Source organism: Periplaneta americana, chromosome 3, assembly GCF_040183065.1.
Source record: "Periplaneta americana isolate PAMFEO1 chromosome 3, P.americana_PAMFEO1_priV1, whole genome shotgun sequence".
NCBI classification, from domain to species: domain Eukaryota; kingdom Metazoa; phylum Arthropoda; class Insecta; order Blattodea; family Blattidae; genus Periplaneta; species Periplaneta americana.
Genome location: NC_091119.1, coordinates 203,776,646 through 203,794,330, shown reverse-complemented (window position 1 = coordinate 203,794,330; position 17,685 = coordinate 203,776,646). Strand labels below are relative to the sequence as shown.

Below are 17,685 nucleotides of genomic sequence, written 5' to 3'. Positions count from 1 at the left end.
AGGTAATCTATGGCGAATCCTCGGCCACAGCTCACCAAATACCAGAAACTACAGCGTGTTCATAACGCGTGCGTCCGCTTCATTCGTAATGTTCGATACTGTCTATCTATCTATCTATCTATCTATCTATCTATCTATCTATCTATCTATCTATCTATCTATCTATCTATCTATCTATCTATCTATCTATCTATCTATCTATCTATCTATCTATCTATCTATCTATCTATCTATCTATCTATCTATCTATCTATCTATCTATCTATCTATCTATCTATCTATCTATCTATCTATCTATCTATCTATCTATCTATCTATCTATCTATCTATCTATCTATCTATCTATCTATCTATCTATCTATCTATCTATCTATCTATCTATCTATCTATCTATCTATCTATCTATCTATCTATCTATCTATCTATCTATCTATCTATCTATCTATCTATCTATCTATCTATCTATCTATCTATCTATCTATCTATCTATCTATCTATCTATCTATCTATCTATCTATCTATCTATCTATCTATCTATCTATCTATCTATCTATCTATCTATCTATCTATCTATCTATCTATCTATCTATCTATCTATCTATCTATCTATCTATCTATCTATCTATCTTCTGACTTAGTTAAGGCCATTAGGCCAGAAATACGAATAAAATTATATAGAAAATCAAACTACAGAGTGTTTAAAAAATACGGGGCATAATTTTAGGTATGTATTTCCCACATGTAGACAATCAAAATAGTTCATTACAACATGTGTCCGGAAATGCTTTATTTCCGAGTTATGGCCTTCACAACACTGAAATTCACCGGAACGTTTTTCTTTCCGCAAGTCGTTGCCGTCAAAGGAGACATTAAGAGAGCACTCTGACAGTTCATTCCTAGACGAAGGTTACATTCAGTGTTGTGTAGGCGTTAGACTGTGCGACATGTATTCAAATCAAGAGCTGGCAGACATACGCTTCATGTACGGTAAGGCGGACGGCAATGCTGCGCTGGCTCGTCGTTTGTACCAGGAGAGGTACCCACAGCGACAATGTCCAGATCGGAAGACATTTGTACGTCTCCATTGCCGTCTGTGCGAATATGGAAAATTTAACTCTCCTGGTCTGGGAAGGGGACGACCAAGATCTACAACTCCAGAAGTACAGGAGGAGATTCTGGAGGCTGTGAACATGACTCCTTCTATCAGCACACGAAGGATAGTGTTGCAAGTCAATGTTACTCATACGACTGTCTGGAGACTGTTGAAAAAGTATCAATTGTATCCTTATCATTTGCAACGTGTACAGGCCCTGTCACCAGCAGATTACCCTGCACGAGTTAGGTTCTGTCAGTGGTTCTTGCAGTAGTGTGGTGTAAATCCGAACTTTCCTGCCTTAGTATTATTTACAGATGAAGCACAGTTCACACGAGATGGCATAACAAATTTCCACAATCAGCATGTATGGGCGTATGAAAACCCACGTGCAACTGTTCCATCTCATCACCAGGTGCGGTTCTCCCTCAACATGTGGGCCGGTATCATTGGTGATCGATTAGTTGGACCCCATGTACTTGCAAAAAGACTTACGGGCAGGCGTACACAAACTTCCTGGAAAACACCATACCTCATGTTTTAGAAGACACTCCACTGATCAATCGTCAACACATTCACTTCTTGCATGATGGCGCTCCTGCACACTTCAGTCGTACGGCTCGCCGGTACTTGGATCGAAGGTTTCCTGATCGATGGATAGGTAGAGGTGGCCCAATTGCTTGGCCTCCACTCTCACCTGATGTGAACCCTCTCGATTTCTACTTGTGGGGCCATTTAAAATCATTGGTTTATTTGTCTCCGGTGCCTGATTTGGAATCCCTTCGGAATCGAATTGTGGCATGTTCTGAGGACATACGCAATACTCCTGGAGTTTGGGATCGTGTTCGCAGGTCAATGAGACATCGATGTGAGATCTGTATTCAGGCAGGAGGTGGACATTTTGAACATCTTCTGTAATGACAACGACCTGCGGAAAGAAAAACGTTCCGGTGAATTTCAATGTTGTGAAGGCCATAACTCGGAAATGAAGCATTTCAGGACACATGTTGTAGGCCTAATGAACTATTTTGATTGTCTACATGTGGGAAATACATACTTTAAATTATGCCCTGTATTTTTAAACACCCTGTATAAACAAAGTAAAACCAAACGAAAATATATACAGGCTACAGTCACACAACCTAGATTGTCTAGATTTTGGCCTTCATGATGTATCAACAATCTTTTTTCATGTCGTGTTGTTTTTCCATGGCCTCATGGAAGTCGATGTTGAATACAACAGACAATAATAAAGAACAATTGACTGTATAAGATTGCATTTTAATATTATACATCAATGTTTCATCGCATTTAGTTTTATTTTTTATCTTTTTAATTAATTTAACGTCCATTTGTCCGATTTTAATGCAGCCGATGTTCTTCTCCTGGTTATGAAGGTTAAATGTGCAAACTTTGGTACATATATCGGTCAAAGCGTGTCGATTTGTATAGAGTACATACATAAATACATAGCCACATTGACTTTTATATATAAGATGAAAGTTTCCGTTGATACTGGACAGGCAACTGTTACAAATAAATGGCAGTGGCTGGATTCCAGCAATTCAGAAACAAATGAATACCGCACCAACAATGTAAATGCATGTGCTACTATATTTTAAAAGGATTGATTTCTCGTATTACAGTCCACATAAACTCATATAGTGACCAAAGCCGAGAATGCAGAATGCTTTAAACTTTGAAGCAGCAGTGTTTATAGTCGCATAGAACTTGGTGAGAACGGAAATACCCCAAATACCATTTGCAACGGCTGAACCTCTCATATCTCCATAAAGTTTTGGTTGTAGGGATTAAGCAGACGAACAATTTTCTGGCAGCTTTGCGCAAGCCCTCTATTTATTCATGAACACTTGAGCTCGTTTCTTAGCACTTATACCACACCATGTATATGGGAAGTAAAAAGAGATTTATATGTTTACGAGCATTTGAACTACAAGCTAGCCAGCTTGTCTCCAATGTTCCCTGTTCTGCCCCCAGTTAGAAGTCTATGGTTACTTACTTACTTACTGGCTTTTAAGGAACCCGGAGGTTCATTGCCGCCCTCACATAAGCTAGCCATCGGTCACTATACTGAGCAAGATTAATCGAGTCTCTATCATCATATCCCACCTCCCTCAAATCCATTTTAATATTATCCTCCCATTTACGTCTCCTCTTCCCCAAAGGTATTTTTCCCTCCGGCGTCCCAACTAACACTCTATATCCATTTCTGGATTCGCCCATACGTGCTACATGCCCTGCCCATCTCAAACGTCTGGATTTAATGTTCCTAATTATGTCAGGTGAAGAATACAATGCGTGCAGTTCTGTGTTGTGTAACTTTCTCCATTCTCCTGTAACTTAATAACTTTTATCCCCAAATATTTACCTCGGCACCTTATTCTCGAAGACTCTTAACCTCTGTTCCTCTCTCAAAGTGAGAGTCCAAGTTTCACAACCACACAGAACAACCGGTAATATAACTGTTTTATAAATTCTAACTTTCAGATTTTTTGAGAGCAGACTAGATGACATAAACTTCTCAACCGAATAATAACAGGCATTACTTACTTACTGGCTTTTAAGGATCCCGGAGATTCATTGCCGCCCTCACATAAGCCCGCCATTGGTCCCTATACTGAGCAAGATTAATCCAGTTTCTATCATCATATCCCACCTCCCTCAAATCCATTTTAATATTATCTTCCCATCTACGTCTCGGCCATAACTGTTTTATAAATTCTGACTTTCAGACTTTTTGACAGCAGACTGGATGACAAAAGCTTCTCAACCGAATAATAACAGGCATTTCCCATATTTAGTCTGCATTTAATTTCTTCCCAAGTATCATTTATATTTATTACTATTGCTCCTAGGTATTTGAATTTCTCCACATCTTCAAAAGATAAAGTTCCAAATTTTTTATCTCCATTTCGTACTGTTTTCTGGTCACAAGACATAATCATATACTTTGTATTTTCGAAATTGATTGATCAGTGAGAGAGAGAGATCCAGAAATGCTGCTGCAGATGGAGTCCGCCGTCTTCCAAGAATTTGACAACATATTGTTGACATGGCAGGAGACTATATTTGAAGTATGTAATGTCAAAAGTAACCTAAATAAATTTAGTAAGAAATAGTAACTATGTTGCCATTACTTTTGGAATACTCTAGTTATTTAGTATTTAGTATTTATTTATTTATTTAACCTGGTGGAGATAAGGCCGTCAGGCCTTCTCTGCCCCTCTATCAGGGGATTACAACTATATTATGAAGAATAAAATTACAATTAACATTAAATTTACAATTACAATTACAATAAGAATTAAAGTACGACAAGATTACCTGATTAATGAAAGCTAGACATTTTATCATAAAAGTTAAGAACAAAGAATATTTTTGTATTTACTGAATTACAAATTAAACCTACAATAACAAACTTCTATAGTGATGAAGTTACCGGATATTGAAATATTTTGTAATAGATTAAGACAACTATTTACAAGAAAACATGTCTGAACGAATCTCAATTACTGACCAAGTGCCTAGTAAGTTTGCGTTTGAATTGAATTTTATTTCGACAGTCCCTGATGCTAGCAGGTAACGAATTCCAGAGTCTTGGCAAGGCTATTGTGAAAGAAGATGAGTATGAGGAGGTGCGATGGGATGGTATTGTTAGTATTGTTTCATGGCGAGAGCGTGTGTTCAGATTGTGGTGGGAAGAAAGGTAAGTGAAGCGAGACGACAGGTACGAAGGAATAGAAGAGTTCAAGATTCCGAAGAGAAGGAGAAGTGAATGTAAATTTATTTTCTTATCTAGTTTAAGCCAACCTGTTGTTTACAGGGATGGGATATGTAGTAGATGTGTAAGTTTGTATGTTTGTATTTAAGTTTAACACTGTGTATTGCCTGTATAGAACTTAATTACAATTAAGATATTGTATTACATTGCATTACATTGTTTAGAGTGATTCACGCCTCAGTATAACTTCGGGTTCCATTTTTGTGCCTGTGAACGTGCATTTCATTTTAGGCGATTGTTTTCGAGAGAGCTGGTATGAATTTGTTTTTATGCGTGTGTCTTGGCCCAGCTTCATCAGGTTCACCCATGTGTTGCTCCGGAATTTACATAATTTTCTTATACGCCCTCCCCTTTCCAACTTTCGTATCATAAAACTTTAACGTTTACTAACATCTGTAAGATTCGATACCAAGACAAGAAGCAGGGTTCACTTTATTACATCAGTAATGTAGATCAATCTTTCCAGGTGTGATGGGGAAATGACAGCCAACGCCTCAACAGAATCACTTTCGTATGGGATACCGAACATCATGGGTGAGTGAGACATTGATTATGTATTGATTCTTTTGATAAATGTGATTGCCAGAGACTGAAGAATGCCATTAATAGGAACTCTATAGGTGCACCAATGTACGCAATTATTCAAAAATAAAATCTGCTATAGAACCGCGAAAATTCCGCTACATTGCGAGAGATTGAAGAATGCCTACAATAGGAACTCTATAGGTGCACCAATGTGCGCAAGTATTAAAAAATAAAATCCACTATAGAACAGCGAAAATTCCGCTACATTGCGAGAGACTGAAGAATGTCTACAATACGAAGTCTATAGGTGCACCAATGTGCGCAAGTTTTCAAAAATAAAATCCGTTACAGACCCGCGAAAATGCCGCTACATTGCGAGAGACTGAAGAATGCCTACAATAGGAACTCTATAGGTGCACAATGTGCGCAAGTATTCAAAAATAAAATCCGCTACAGAACCGCGAAAATTCCGCTACATTACGAGAGACTGAAGAATGCCTACAATAGGAACTCTATAGGTGCACAATGTGCGCAAGTATTCAAAAATAAAATCCGCTACAGAACCGCGAAAATTCCGCTACATTACGAGAGACTGAAGAATGCCTACAATAGGAACTCTATAGGTGCACAATGTGCGCAAGTATTCAAAAATAAAATCCGCTACAGAACCGCGAAAATTCCGCTACATTACGAGAGACTGAAGAATGCCTACAATAGGAACTCTATAGGAGCATCAATGTGCGCAAGTATTCAAAAATAAAATCCACTATAGAACCGCGAAAATTCCGCTACATTGCGAGAGACTGAAGAATGCCTACAGTAGGAACTCTATAGGTGCACCAATGTGCGCAAGTATTCAAAAATGAAATCCGCTATGGAACCGCCAAAATTCCGCTACATTGCGAGAGACTGAAGAATGCCTACAATAGTAACTATATAGCTGCACCAATGTGCCCGAGTATTCAAAAATAAAATCCACTATAGAACCGCGAAAATTCCGCTACATTGCGAGAAACTGAAGAATGCCTACAATAGGAACTCTATAGGAGCATCAATGTGCGCAAGTATTCAAAAATGAAATCCGCTATAGAACTGCGAAAATTCCGCTACATTGCGAGAGACTGAAGAATGCCTACAATAGGAACTCTCTAGGTGCACCAATGTGCGCAAGTATTCAAAAATTAAATCCGCTATAGAACCGCCAAAATTCCGCTACATTGCGAGAGACTGAAGAATGCCTACAATAGGAAATCTATAGCTGCACCAATGTGCCCAAGTATTCAAAAATAAAATCCACTATAGAACCGCGAAAATTCCGCTACATTGCGAGAAACTGAAGAATGCCTACAATAGGAACTCTATAGGAGAATCAATGTGAGCAAGTATTCAAAAATAAAATCCGCTATAGAACCGCGAAAATTCCGCTACATTGCGAGAGACTGAAGAATGCCTACAATAGGAACTCTATAGGAGAATCAATGTGAGCAAGTATTCAAAAATAAAATCCGCTATAGAACCGCGAAAATTCCGCTACATTGCGAGAAACTGAAGAATGCCTACAATAGGAACTCTATAGGAGAATCAATGTGAGCAAGTATTCAAAAATAAAATCTGCTATAGAACCGCGAAAATTCCGCTACATTGCGAGAGACTGAAGAATGCCTACAATAGGAACTCTATAGGAGAATCAATGTGAGCAAGTATTCAAAAATAAAATCCGCTATAGAACCGCGAAAATTCCGCTACATTGCGAGAGACTGAAGAATGCCTACAATAGGAACTCTATAGGAGAATCAATGTGAGCAAGTATTCAAAAATAAAATCCGCTATAGAACCGCGAAAATTCCGCTACATTGCGAGAGACTGAAGAATGCCTACAATAGGAACTCTATAGGAGAATCAATGTGAGCAAGTATTCAAAAATAAAATCCGCTATAGAACCGCGAAAATTCCGCTACATTGCGAGAGACTGAAGAATGCCTACAATAGGAACTCTATAGGAGAATCAATGTGAGCAAGTATTCAAAAATAAAATCCGCTATAGAACCGCGAAAATTCCGCTACATTGCGAGAGACTGAAGAATGCCTACAATAGGAACTCTATAGGAGAATCAATGTGAGCAAGTATTCAAAAATAAAATCCGCTATAGAACCGCGAAAATTCCGCTACATTGCGAGAGACTGAAGAATGCCTACAATAGGAACTCTATAGGAGAATCAATGTGAGCAAGTATTCAAAAATAAAATCCGCTATAGAACCGCGAAAATTCCGCTACATTGCGAGAGACTGAAGAATGCCTACAATAGGAACTCTATAGGAGAATCAATGTGAGCAAGTATTCAAAAATAAAATCCGCTATAGAACCGCGAAAATTCCGCTACATTGCGAGAGACTGAAGAATGCCTACAATAGGAACTCTATAGGAGAATCAATGTGAGCAAGTATTCAAAAATAAAATCTGCTATAGAACCGCGAAAATTCCGCTACATTGCGAGAGACTGAAGAATGCCTACAATAGGAACTCTATAGGAGAATCAATGTGAGCAAGTATTCAAAAATAAAATCCGCTATAGAACCGCGAAAATTCCGCTACATTGCGAGAGACTGAAGAATGCCTACAATAGGAACTCTATAGGAGAATCAATGTGAGCAAGTATTCAAAAATAAAATCTGCTATAGAACCGCGAAAATTCCGCTACATTGCGAGAGACTGAAGAATGCCTACAATAGGAACTCTATAGGAGAATCAATGTGAGCAAGTATTCAAAAATAAAATCCGCTATAGAACCGCGAAAATTCCGCTACATTGCGAGAGACTGAAGAATGCCTACAATAGGAACTCTATAGGTGCACCAATGTGCGCAAGTATTCAAAAATGAAATCCGCTATAGAACCGCCAAAATTCCGCTACATTCCGTTATGGGCTCTGAATAAATATGAATGAATTAGGAATGTGTTACGCAATTATAGAAGTAGGAAATACTATGTTTTCTGCTGCAGTTGTTTATAGCAAAAAGTTCAGGCTAACGTTATTGGAAAATCAGAGCTGTGAATTGTCTTACTTTTCAATTTACTGATAGATTTTTTTATAACTTTTATAAGTACCTTTTTATAAGCAGTCATATGAATTATAAATGGCCTTATTTTATTAAAATATGCTTCAAATTAATTTTATTAAGATATTTATTGTAAGCGGATCATTTTGCTTATTATTCAGATTCTTATTTTCTGAATTAAACTTGAATACAGTTCAATGAAGAAATACGCATTTGTCTAGCAATAATTAATTCCAGTTTATAAGCAGTTATAACAAATTAAATCAGGTAATAATTGAAACAGATTTGAAACTACTGCATTCTATACTAATCAATATGAAAAAAATCTTACTGATTGTATCTATTTGTATTAGTTGCGTGTACAAATTTTGAATAAGCATTGATATCACAATCTCCACAGGTAATTTCATTATATTACAACCATTTATAGAGAACATGGGAGTTACGAAAAATATTTGTCATGTTTATAAAATAAAAATATATACAAATATACAATAATTTCCTCCAACGTAAAGCACTACTTGTAGCAAATCTATAATATTGTAGATTTCAGAGAAAAAATGCAAAATTTGAGCTTCGAACATATTTTATTTTAAATTCCGCTGTATTTCTGGGGTTTTCTGATTTTTCGCTGCTACGTCGCCTCAGAGACTCAAAATCCGCTGTGCGTAGCGGAATTTCGCTATATTCCACTATAGTTGAGCACACTGACGTGCCTTTGGGAATATCTTAATAATAGCAGGGAAGTTAATAAAGAACCTTATGGGCGGTTACTGTAATGGAACATAAATGGCGCGAATTATACTATCGACGTGAATGATATCGAGTTTCAAATTGCTCCATTTTTAATATTGTCAGTCATTAAAAATTATCGTAACCTTTGCAAAGTTCGTCAACTTAAATTGTTGATGTTCACACCGCCCTGTTATGTTAACATTAGGAAAATCTTGATTCATTCGTCTTTAGAAGAATATTCGACTTCTTCCCCTTAATGATATAAATAAGTATTTAGATTCGGTAATGAGTTTATAGATATTTCTCTCCTGAATTATTGTAAGTTGAATTCAAAAGCTAAAAATGAACATAACTTCTTCCTTAGTCTGTGGTAATCAAATTATGTTAACGGGACTAAGTTCAAGAGGGATATGACAATGTGACAACACTGTAATGATGAAGCATAGAACATTGTTGTGTTTGGGGGAACGTATAAACACGTCATATTGGCGCATGCGTTTGGAAAGCTCATGTCTATCTTGCCATTAGTGTTGCCAATTTAGCGACAAAAAATCTAGCGATTTTAAACAATGTCTTTTCTGTTGCTTAAATAGAGATTTCGAGGGTTCAGAATGACAAGGTTCTATCTAGTGTTTAGTAAATTTTACAGGAGAGCATTTTAAAGGTTTGGTTGTTAATAAAATCAATGCAGATAAGAACCCTTTCAAACTAACTTAATTACGAGGAATAATTGAGATATCAACATATAATTTATATGGTAGATAGCTATGAAGTAACAGAATTCAATGTAACAAAAATCTCAATTTTGCTAAAAATGTGAGATAGAACCTTGTCATTCTGAGCCCGCGATTTAGCGACTATTTCAGCACCCTCTAGCGATAAAAACAAAACTTTATTGATAGTAAGAAATTTACCTACTTTTAAACTACTGTTGGGCGACTTTCCGCACATTTCAGTTGGCAAAACTGCTCACCAAACTCGGAATAAGCAAATTTACTAAATAAGCAAGATTACTCAGTATTTCATCTAAGAAGGGTTATTTTTCTTGGAAAATTGTTCTGGATATCTACGCATTCAAGTAGACAAGACTATCTAGAAAAACTGTATATCGATAGACCGTATTACGATCTACAATGTATTAAACTACATTCATCAAGACGCTTATAAACAATTTATTTGTGCATCCTGAAATATAAACAAGTTCTTTAGGATTAACAATGAATAATGTTTTATGTAAGGAAAGTTTTATTTATGCCATTCTTCTACGAATATTTCAAGTAAAAATGTAATGTAGGCCTAATTGCCTGCAGCATTTTTAGGAGCGAGCTTTTACATAATATGGTTTACAATATGTTCAGAATTATTTACTTTCTTTGTTTACAAAATTTCCATTGAAACGATAAAAATTTATTTGGATTTGTAATTAATTGTATGCACACAGAGGATCATTAAAATATGCATAAGATTTCCATTCATCCTAACGATTCGACATTTTGGGAAGGCAGTGTTCAATATTTCCTATTGTTGCGGCAAATATATTCAGAATAATTTCTAAAGGCTACGAGTAAAATAATTCATTAACGTTTAGACCAGCATTAGACTGTAAAAACACCTGAATTCACAACATTCTTCTTTTGTTTCAATAAAATAATATTAATGTTTTCTAGTACTGTCTATGTTTTGTTTCTTCACGAGTTCCTGTAAAACAGTCAGAACTTCCAAGTTATTTTTACTGACTTTCTTGCGTACATTTAAACGTATTTGTCTACAGTAATCTCACTGGAGGTTTTGATTTATCTACAAAAAATCAAAACTCGAGTGACATTTAATTGACTATTGCGATCAGAAGAAAGTATATAAAGATTAGAAGAAATAAAGTACTCTAATATAATAAAATATTAATTGGCTTACTAAAATACTAAACTATCTTGAAAATGTATTATTGTACCATCTCATCATTACAAATATTCCGCTAGATGGCAGTAGTGTGTTATGATCGGCTGTTCTCTTGTCACCAGTTGTGCCAACTATACAATCTTCATTTAACTTTATGGTAGATTATTAGTCAAAAAGGCTTTGTTGATTCAGTTTCATTTTTATTAAAAACAGTTGCATTCCACTTCAATTATCAATATATATTAAACAATCTCTGATACGTGACTATCCATAATCTTATACAGCAGAAGCTGTAACATAACCTAAATAATATAAGCAAGATAAATGACAGAAAAGTTTTAATTAAGGATGATGAAATAAATATGAATCATTTTAAAAGGTACAATTATTGAAAGTAAAATGTTGGCAAACAAAGAAACAGATGCTAGGAATGTGATGAAAACAAATGCTAGGGAGGTGATAAAAACAAGCAAATGCTAGGGAGGTCATAAAAACAAATAATAGGGAGATGATAAAAATTGTAGGATAAGCAGTCATGATTGTTTTAATCACGTCGTTTCCTACCGTTTTATTGGTCAAAAGTAGTATGACGTAGTAAAAGTATAATAGTCTGTATAATATCTGATTCCGAACAATTTCTTATAAAGTTTTTTTCGGTTGATAATTTGAAGTACCTGAGTATGAGTTTCGGCCCACCATGTATATGAGGCCTTTCTTTAAAAGATAGAAGATTTGTATGAGTTTCTGATATTGATTTTTCTCATTTAATTTCATGTAACAGAAATTTTGAGATTCATAAATACATTTTTTACCATTTTATCATTTATTAGGAAGCATTCGTTGTTTTCCATATAAAAATTTGATGTCATTTCATATAAAGATTGTTAAAAAGTTTAAAATCTTCGCATGTTATTTAGTTTGTCCACAGCTATTAGAAACAATCAAAATGTATGTTTAATGATAATTTGGTTTCGCCTTTCTGGCACGAACCAGGCCATCCCCTTGAAGTATTTGCAGCGCTCTATTTCCCCAACAAGAGCTCACTTTCCCTGATACCTTGTCTTACATAATGCATCACCTTCCTTATCGTTCTGTTTGTTAACAAACACAAGTAGTCGTCTCAATTTTAATGCGGTAAACAGAACCAATCTTTACTTCCCATTCCGTAGTTACAAAACGTGCTTGAGTGAGTATTAAAGTACAATTCAGACTACAAGTCAATACGTCCCTACTCACGCCATGTTATTAATTTACCGCATTCCAACATGACCCGCCTTCTGGGAATCGATTTGGACAGGCTTTCTATAGGACTAATCATAAGTGGAATGTGTTAGAAAGCGGGGTTATCGGTGAAAACAGAAAGTGAAACCTTAAATTTTGGAAGGTGGGAAAAGACAATGTAACGTGTATTTTTATGTAGTAATAGCACAGTTTAGTATATACAGTTGCGAAGCTCAATACTTACTAAATATGCAAACATAGACAGTTGAAATATGCATCCATAGATAGTTGCTAGCCACCAGGATCGCTACTATCACCTCATCACAGACTCTTTCCCTAGCAGACGATAAAATGTATTGTACTTTTCGTATCGTGTTCTTTCGAAAAATTAACATCTTCCTTCCACTATTGAAATACGAAATACATAAGGTTTATATATTATTTTCATAAAGTATATATTATGAATAATTTCGAGGGAAAAATTGTTCCGGAGCCGGGTATCGAACCCGGGACCTTTGGTTTAACGTACCAACGCTCTACCACTGAGCTACTCGGGAACTCTAACCGACACCGATCCAATTTTTCCCTCTATATCCACAGACCTCAAAGTGGGCTGACAACCGTCAAGCAACCAACTTCGAGTGCACACTAACTCCGTGTGACTTAAATTGTGGTTTTCTGTTAACGAACAGTGATCGGTGTCGGTTAGAGTTCCCGAGTAGCTCAGTGGTAGAGCGTTGGTACGTTAAACCAAAGGTCCCGGGTTCGATACCCGGCTCCGGAACAATTTTTCCCTCGAAATTATTCAAATCAACTTTACAGGGAGTTATACCTCAAATCTTGATTTGCATAATACACGTCACTGTTCGTTAACAGAAAACCACAATTTAAGTCACACGGAGTTAGTGTGCACTCGAAGTTGGTTGCTTGACGGTTGTCAGCCCACTTTGAGGTCTGTGGATATAGAGGGAAAAATTGGATCGGTGTCGGTTAGAGTTCCCGAGTAGCTCAGTGGTAGAGCGTTGGTACGTTAAACCAAAGGTCCCGGGTTCGATACCTGGCTCCGGAACAATTTTTCCCTCGAAATTATTCAAATCAACTTTACAGGGAGTTATACCTCAAATCTTGATTTGCAGTATATATTATATTTTATAAACTCACCTTCCTGGATCTTTCGGAAGAAGGATAACTCTGACCTCTTTTTCTTACAATTTATAGTACTGCAAACGTCTCCTTGTCCCATATTATTATTCAAATTATTGTATTTTAGCCATTTACAGTTATTACAACCGATAACGAACATTTCACAGTTTACACAACTTTTCACAACAAAGCTAAATATGGCACAGTCAATGCCTTTTCGATCTAGACCAGGCCGTAATGTTTGTCCGGGTTTTCTATTTCAGTGTATGGAGCTCAGTGAAATATTATATTATAACTTTATTGCGTATCATTGCTAAGCTTTATTTAGTGTAATGTGTCCATAAGTTCCATTTACTTCTTGTTGCATAATATGTTGCAGAAATAATTACAAAACTGTGTTATTTTAATGTGAAGAGAATTTTACATGTTAACATAATCTTTTCGCATCAACATTTTAAGTTTAGAATGGAAGCTATTTTGAGGTTTAATAAAAAAAAAATTATATTGTGATTTTAATATAGCACATTTACCTTCCTTGATAAAGACAGAAGATTTGTCATACCACTCTTATGAAATTAGTGTACGTACGATTGTTACTTCGTCTCTTAGGTAGTAGATAAATACAATAATTCAATACTCAATTGCAGTATTAAAATACAGACAAATTGAATGTGCGAAGTATCATACATGACATTATGCTTAATTATAATGTATAATTGCGAATTTAGGAATATAAGATATAGTAAACATAACCTATAATATTTCCATATGAATGTCAGGGCATTGGAGATCACTAAAATTAGACAGAAAGGGGCAACTGGTACAGTAACCATAACCTATAATTTCAACATATCTAAATATTCGTACGGTACAACTGAAAATTATTGAATCGTGCATAAATGAATGTACAATAATTTCGAAATATTTAATCGAAATAAAGGCAGGTAGGTCTATTACACATACGAACAACGTAATTTTTACACCAAAAATAATATTACACCTTAACTCGCAAGGAATTATGTCTGAAATGTCCCCTAATCATTGTTTTAAATTTTATTAATGCAATTACACTACATTTTAGAGAAATATATGTTACTTTTTACGCATTCCAATTAATTTATATGGTTGAAACGCCGCCCTTCGTGATCGGGTTAAGCGAGTCACATGGTCTGCCTTACGGCCTGTATTAGATCACGATGGCAGTGACACAGTCTATTGTTCCTAGTATATACAGCGCTCCAAGCGGCTAGCAACTATCGCGAGAAATGCAAAAAATCACCCCAAGCTTCGCGACTGTATATACTAGACTGTGTTAGTAGCACGAAAAAAAATAAGTTTTCAGCTGATGTATTAACCAGTGCTAAGTTCAATATAACAACATTTTCCACTCCATTACGATACATTTTAGGACCATAAGATACATCTAGAATGTGATAGGCCTATATGAGAAACGAAACTTACAATTTTGCAATATATATATTCCCCAACAAAGTTAGGGAAGTTGTTGTACACACAAAGAGAATTGAAGGGTTTTTTTGAAAAACAACCATTGTCCAGAAACATATATTTTCAGAAGAAACAAAAACTATCTGGCATGGGTGGTGTTGATACTTAAAATATCAAATTCATAAGGTGTTTTAGAAACTTGGGAAAACTGAAGTATATTTATAACTTAAATTGCCAAACTTTGTTGGAGCATTTTAAGGACACCCGGTATACATATATATTTTTGTGTTTGATACTTTCTTAAACCTTACTACATTCGGAATATGTACGGAGTGGAGGTAAACAAAACAAATTATATGTTAAAAGCGTTGCTCAGAAAGTACTATTTCATACATATTTCTTGAGCATAAAAGAATTAGAAAATGTGCGGCATTTTAAGTTTATTAGTACAGAAATTTTAGGAACCTGGGATGGTCAAAAAGTCTATTGCGACTGTTTTTTTTTTTTTGCTACATCGAGAACAATTAAAAAAAAATAAGGACTTAACTAAATTGAATGTGAATGTTAAACAGTTTATTCTTACGAAAATAATTTATAGTTCTAACTAGGTTTTAAGCCCTGATTATGCTGGGGTGTTGTGTTCTTAGGTTGTTTGTAATTATGCCTGTAAGTGAAATTTGTACTGATGAACATATCTCTGTATATACCGGGTGATTCAGTGACTTTGTTACGGACATTTAGGAATGATAGACGAGACAATTTTATTATGAACAATTTTCATAAACTATGAACCTATGTTCCGAAAAGATCCGTTTGGTGGTTACAAGCCAAGGTATGTTAGTCAGAGTAACCAGCTAGAATCGAACTCAAGGGCATCCTTTTGAAGTTTGGTTACAGGTGACCTGTTCCTGTAAGCTCTGGTGATTTCTCGTAAACATAGTATGATCCAGTTGATATCGTAAATTTATTTTATTTTGACCGATTAAACCTTGCAACTTAACTTCCATTTCCTTTTGCTCTTCCATAAATAAAATGCTTATTAGCAAGCAGAGTGTTGTATTGGAGTTAAATCGCTCGCTTGAACTCGGTCGAGTGTCGCACCCTCGAGTGAAATAAGATCGGTCGTGATACGCTCGTAATAAATAGAAGCACAGTACAAGATCATCTCACCGACATGTCTTATCTTGTATGGAAGGCGACAGATAAGATACACATATGTTTTGCTCACACGGTAAAAATAAGGCTTTATTTTCTGCGTTTATGACAAACGTCTAATGCAACAGTCAATGGAACGTACCAAAACAGCAACATGAAGTTATAAATAAAATAGTATGAAAAACTTCGATATACAGTTATTATTGCTAATTAATAATTATTCAGTATTTGATTTACCATATATATAATATGATAGGTCTATACATAGTGTTCCGCCTATATACTGCGATAATGTAGAAACGTTTTACAAAATATTATTGATATAGCAGTCGATTAATAACAATATTAGTACAGAGATAACGTCACAGAAAATATAATAAAACGAATAATCATGCTGCACAACTGTTACAGACGCAAAGATTGATACACTAATTATTATTATTATTATTATTATTATTATTATTATTACTAGAAAACTTGATACAGTTCTTGCATTATCGTGATTGTGTTCTCCGTTTATAATAATTACATTTACATCCAATAACATCTATCAGATGTGGCAAAAACAAAATCACTCCTGTCTGGGGGGGGGGGGGACATTTACCTACAACATTTATGTTACATTTTAAAGCAAGTTTTGTAGTTGTACTATGGAGAGGTCAGTTAAACACTGCAAAGTTTTGAAATGATAAACATCTATGATGTTACTACACAGTTCATCACTGTAACAAGAACGAATGTCTAACGCTCGGCTTATAGCGTTCGAGGATTTATCGCTCGCGACAATTTTACCCATCATGCATGCGCGCTACCTATCGGATTATGCTATGAACTACTTGGCGCTCGAGCGAAAACGTCCGATGCAGACCTCTGTAAGCAAGCTTCAAGGGAAGTTCAAGATATTGTTTTATGGTGTCTTTGCCTCTAAAATACACAACTATGTTCTAAGTCACAAATTTTAAAAATGATAATGTTAACACATACGGCTATAGGGAAATGTTTCATACACACAATATAATGGAATGCAAATATGAGTCATTGAATCATAGATTCGTTCGTGGACAATCTGTAAATAATAAATTCAGAACAAAATAATGGAGTCATAAAACTGCGTGTACCGAGGTATACATTTTATTAAATGTCACATGAATTTTAAAGAATATTAAAAATATTAAACTTTAATACCAAAATCAAAACGCGTTATTTACAAAATGGTATATTGTTTGTCACGCCAGGAGCGTTTCACGATGTAATTATTATTGCTTTTACCCAGGGGTAAACATTTTGAATTATAAATCTCTTGTCATATATAGTTCGGAATTGATTGTATATTCTTACACTGGCCTAAGGGCATAAAATAACAATCAAATCGTTACTATTTCATACCACGCATAGCGGAATATGCCATTATTACGCAACATCCGGCCGAGTAAAAAATAAAAACTTCCAAGCGAATAAAAATAAATTGTCATTAACTGACGAATTGTCATTCACTTTACTAATATCTAATTCCTTAGAGGAAGCATTATATCTGTATTAGCAATACTTGAGTTTCATAACAGAGTTAATGCTTAACTGCATAAAAATCCACAGGAAATTACATAAATTGCTG

At 35.4% G+C, this 17,685-nt stretch overlaps 1 protein-coding gene across 2 annotated transcripts in view; it reads left to right on the top strand.

Annotated features, from left to right (window-relative positions):
- Positions 1-17,685, top strand: part of LOC138696966 (insulin-like growth factor-binding protein complex acid labile subunit) — a 1,304,936-nt gene that overhangs the window by 499,582 nt on the left and 787,669 nt on the right. For both annotated transcript variants that reach the window (XM_069822505.1, XM_069822504.1), the window contains one exon: positions 5,362-5,429. In XM_069822505.1, coding sequence (XP_069678606.1) covers positions 5,375-5,429 — 55 coding nt within the window. In that variant the 5' untranslated portion in view covers positions 5,362-5,374. The remainder of the gene's footprint in view (positions 1-5,361; positions 5,430-17,685) is intronic.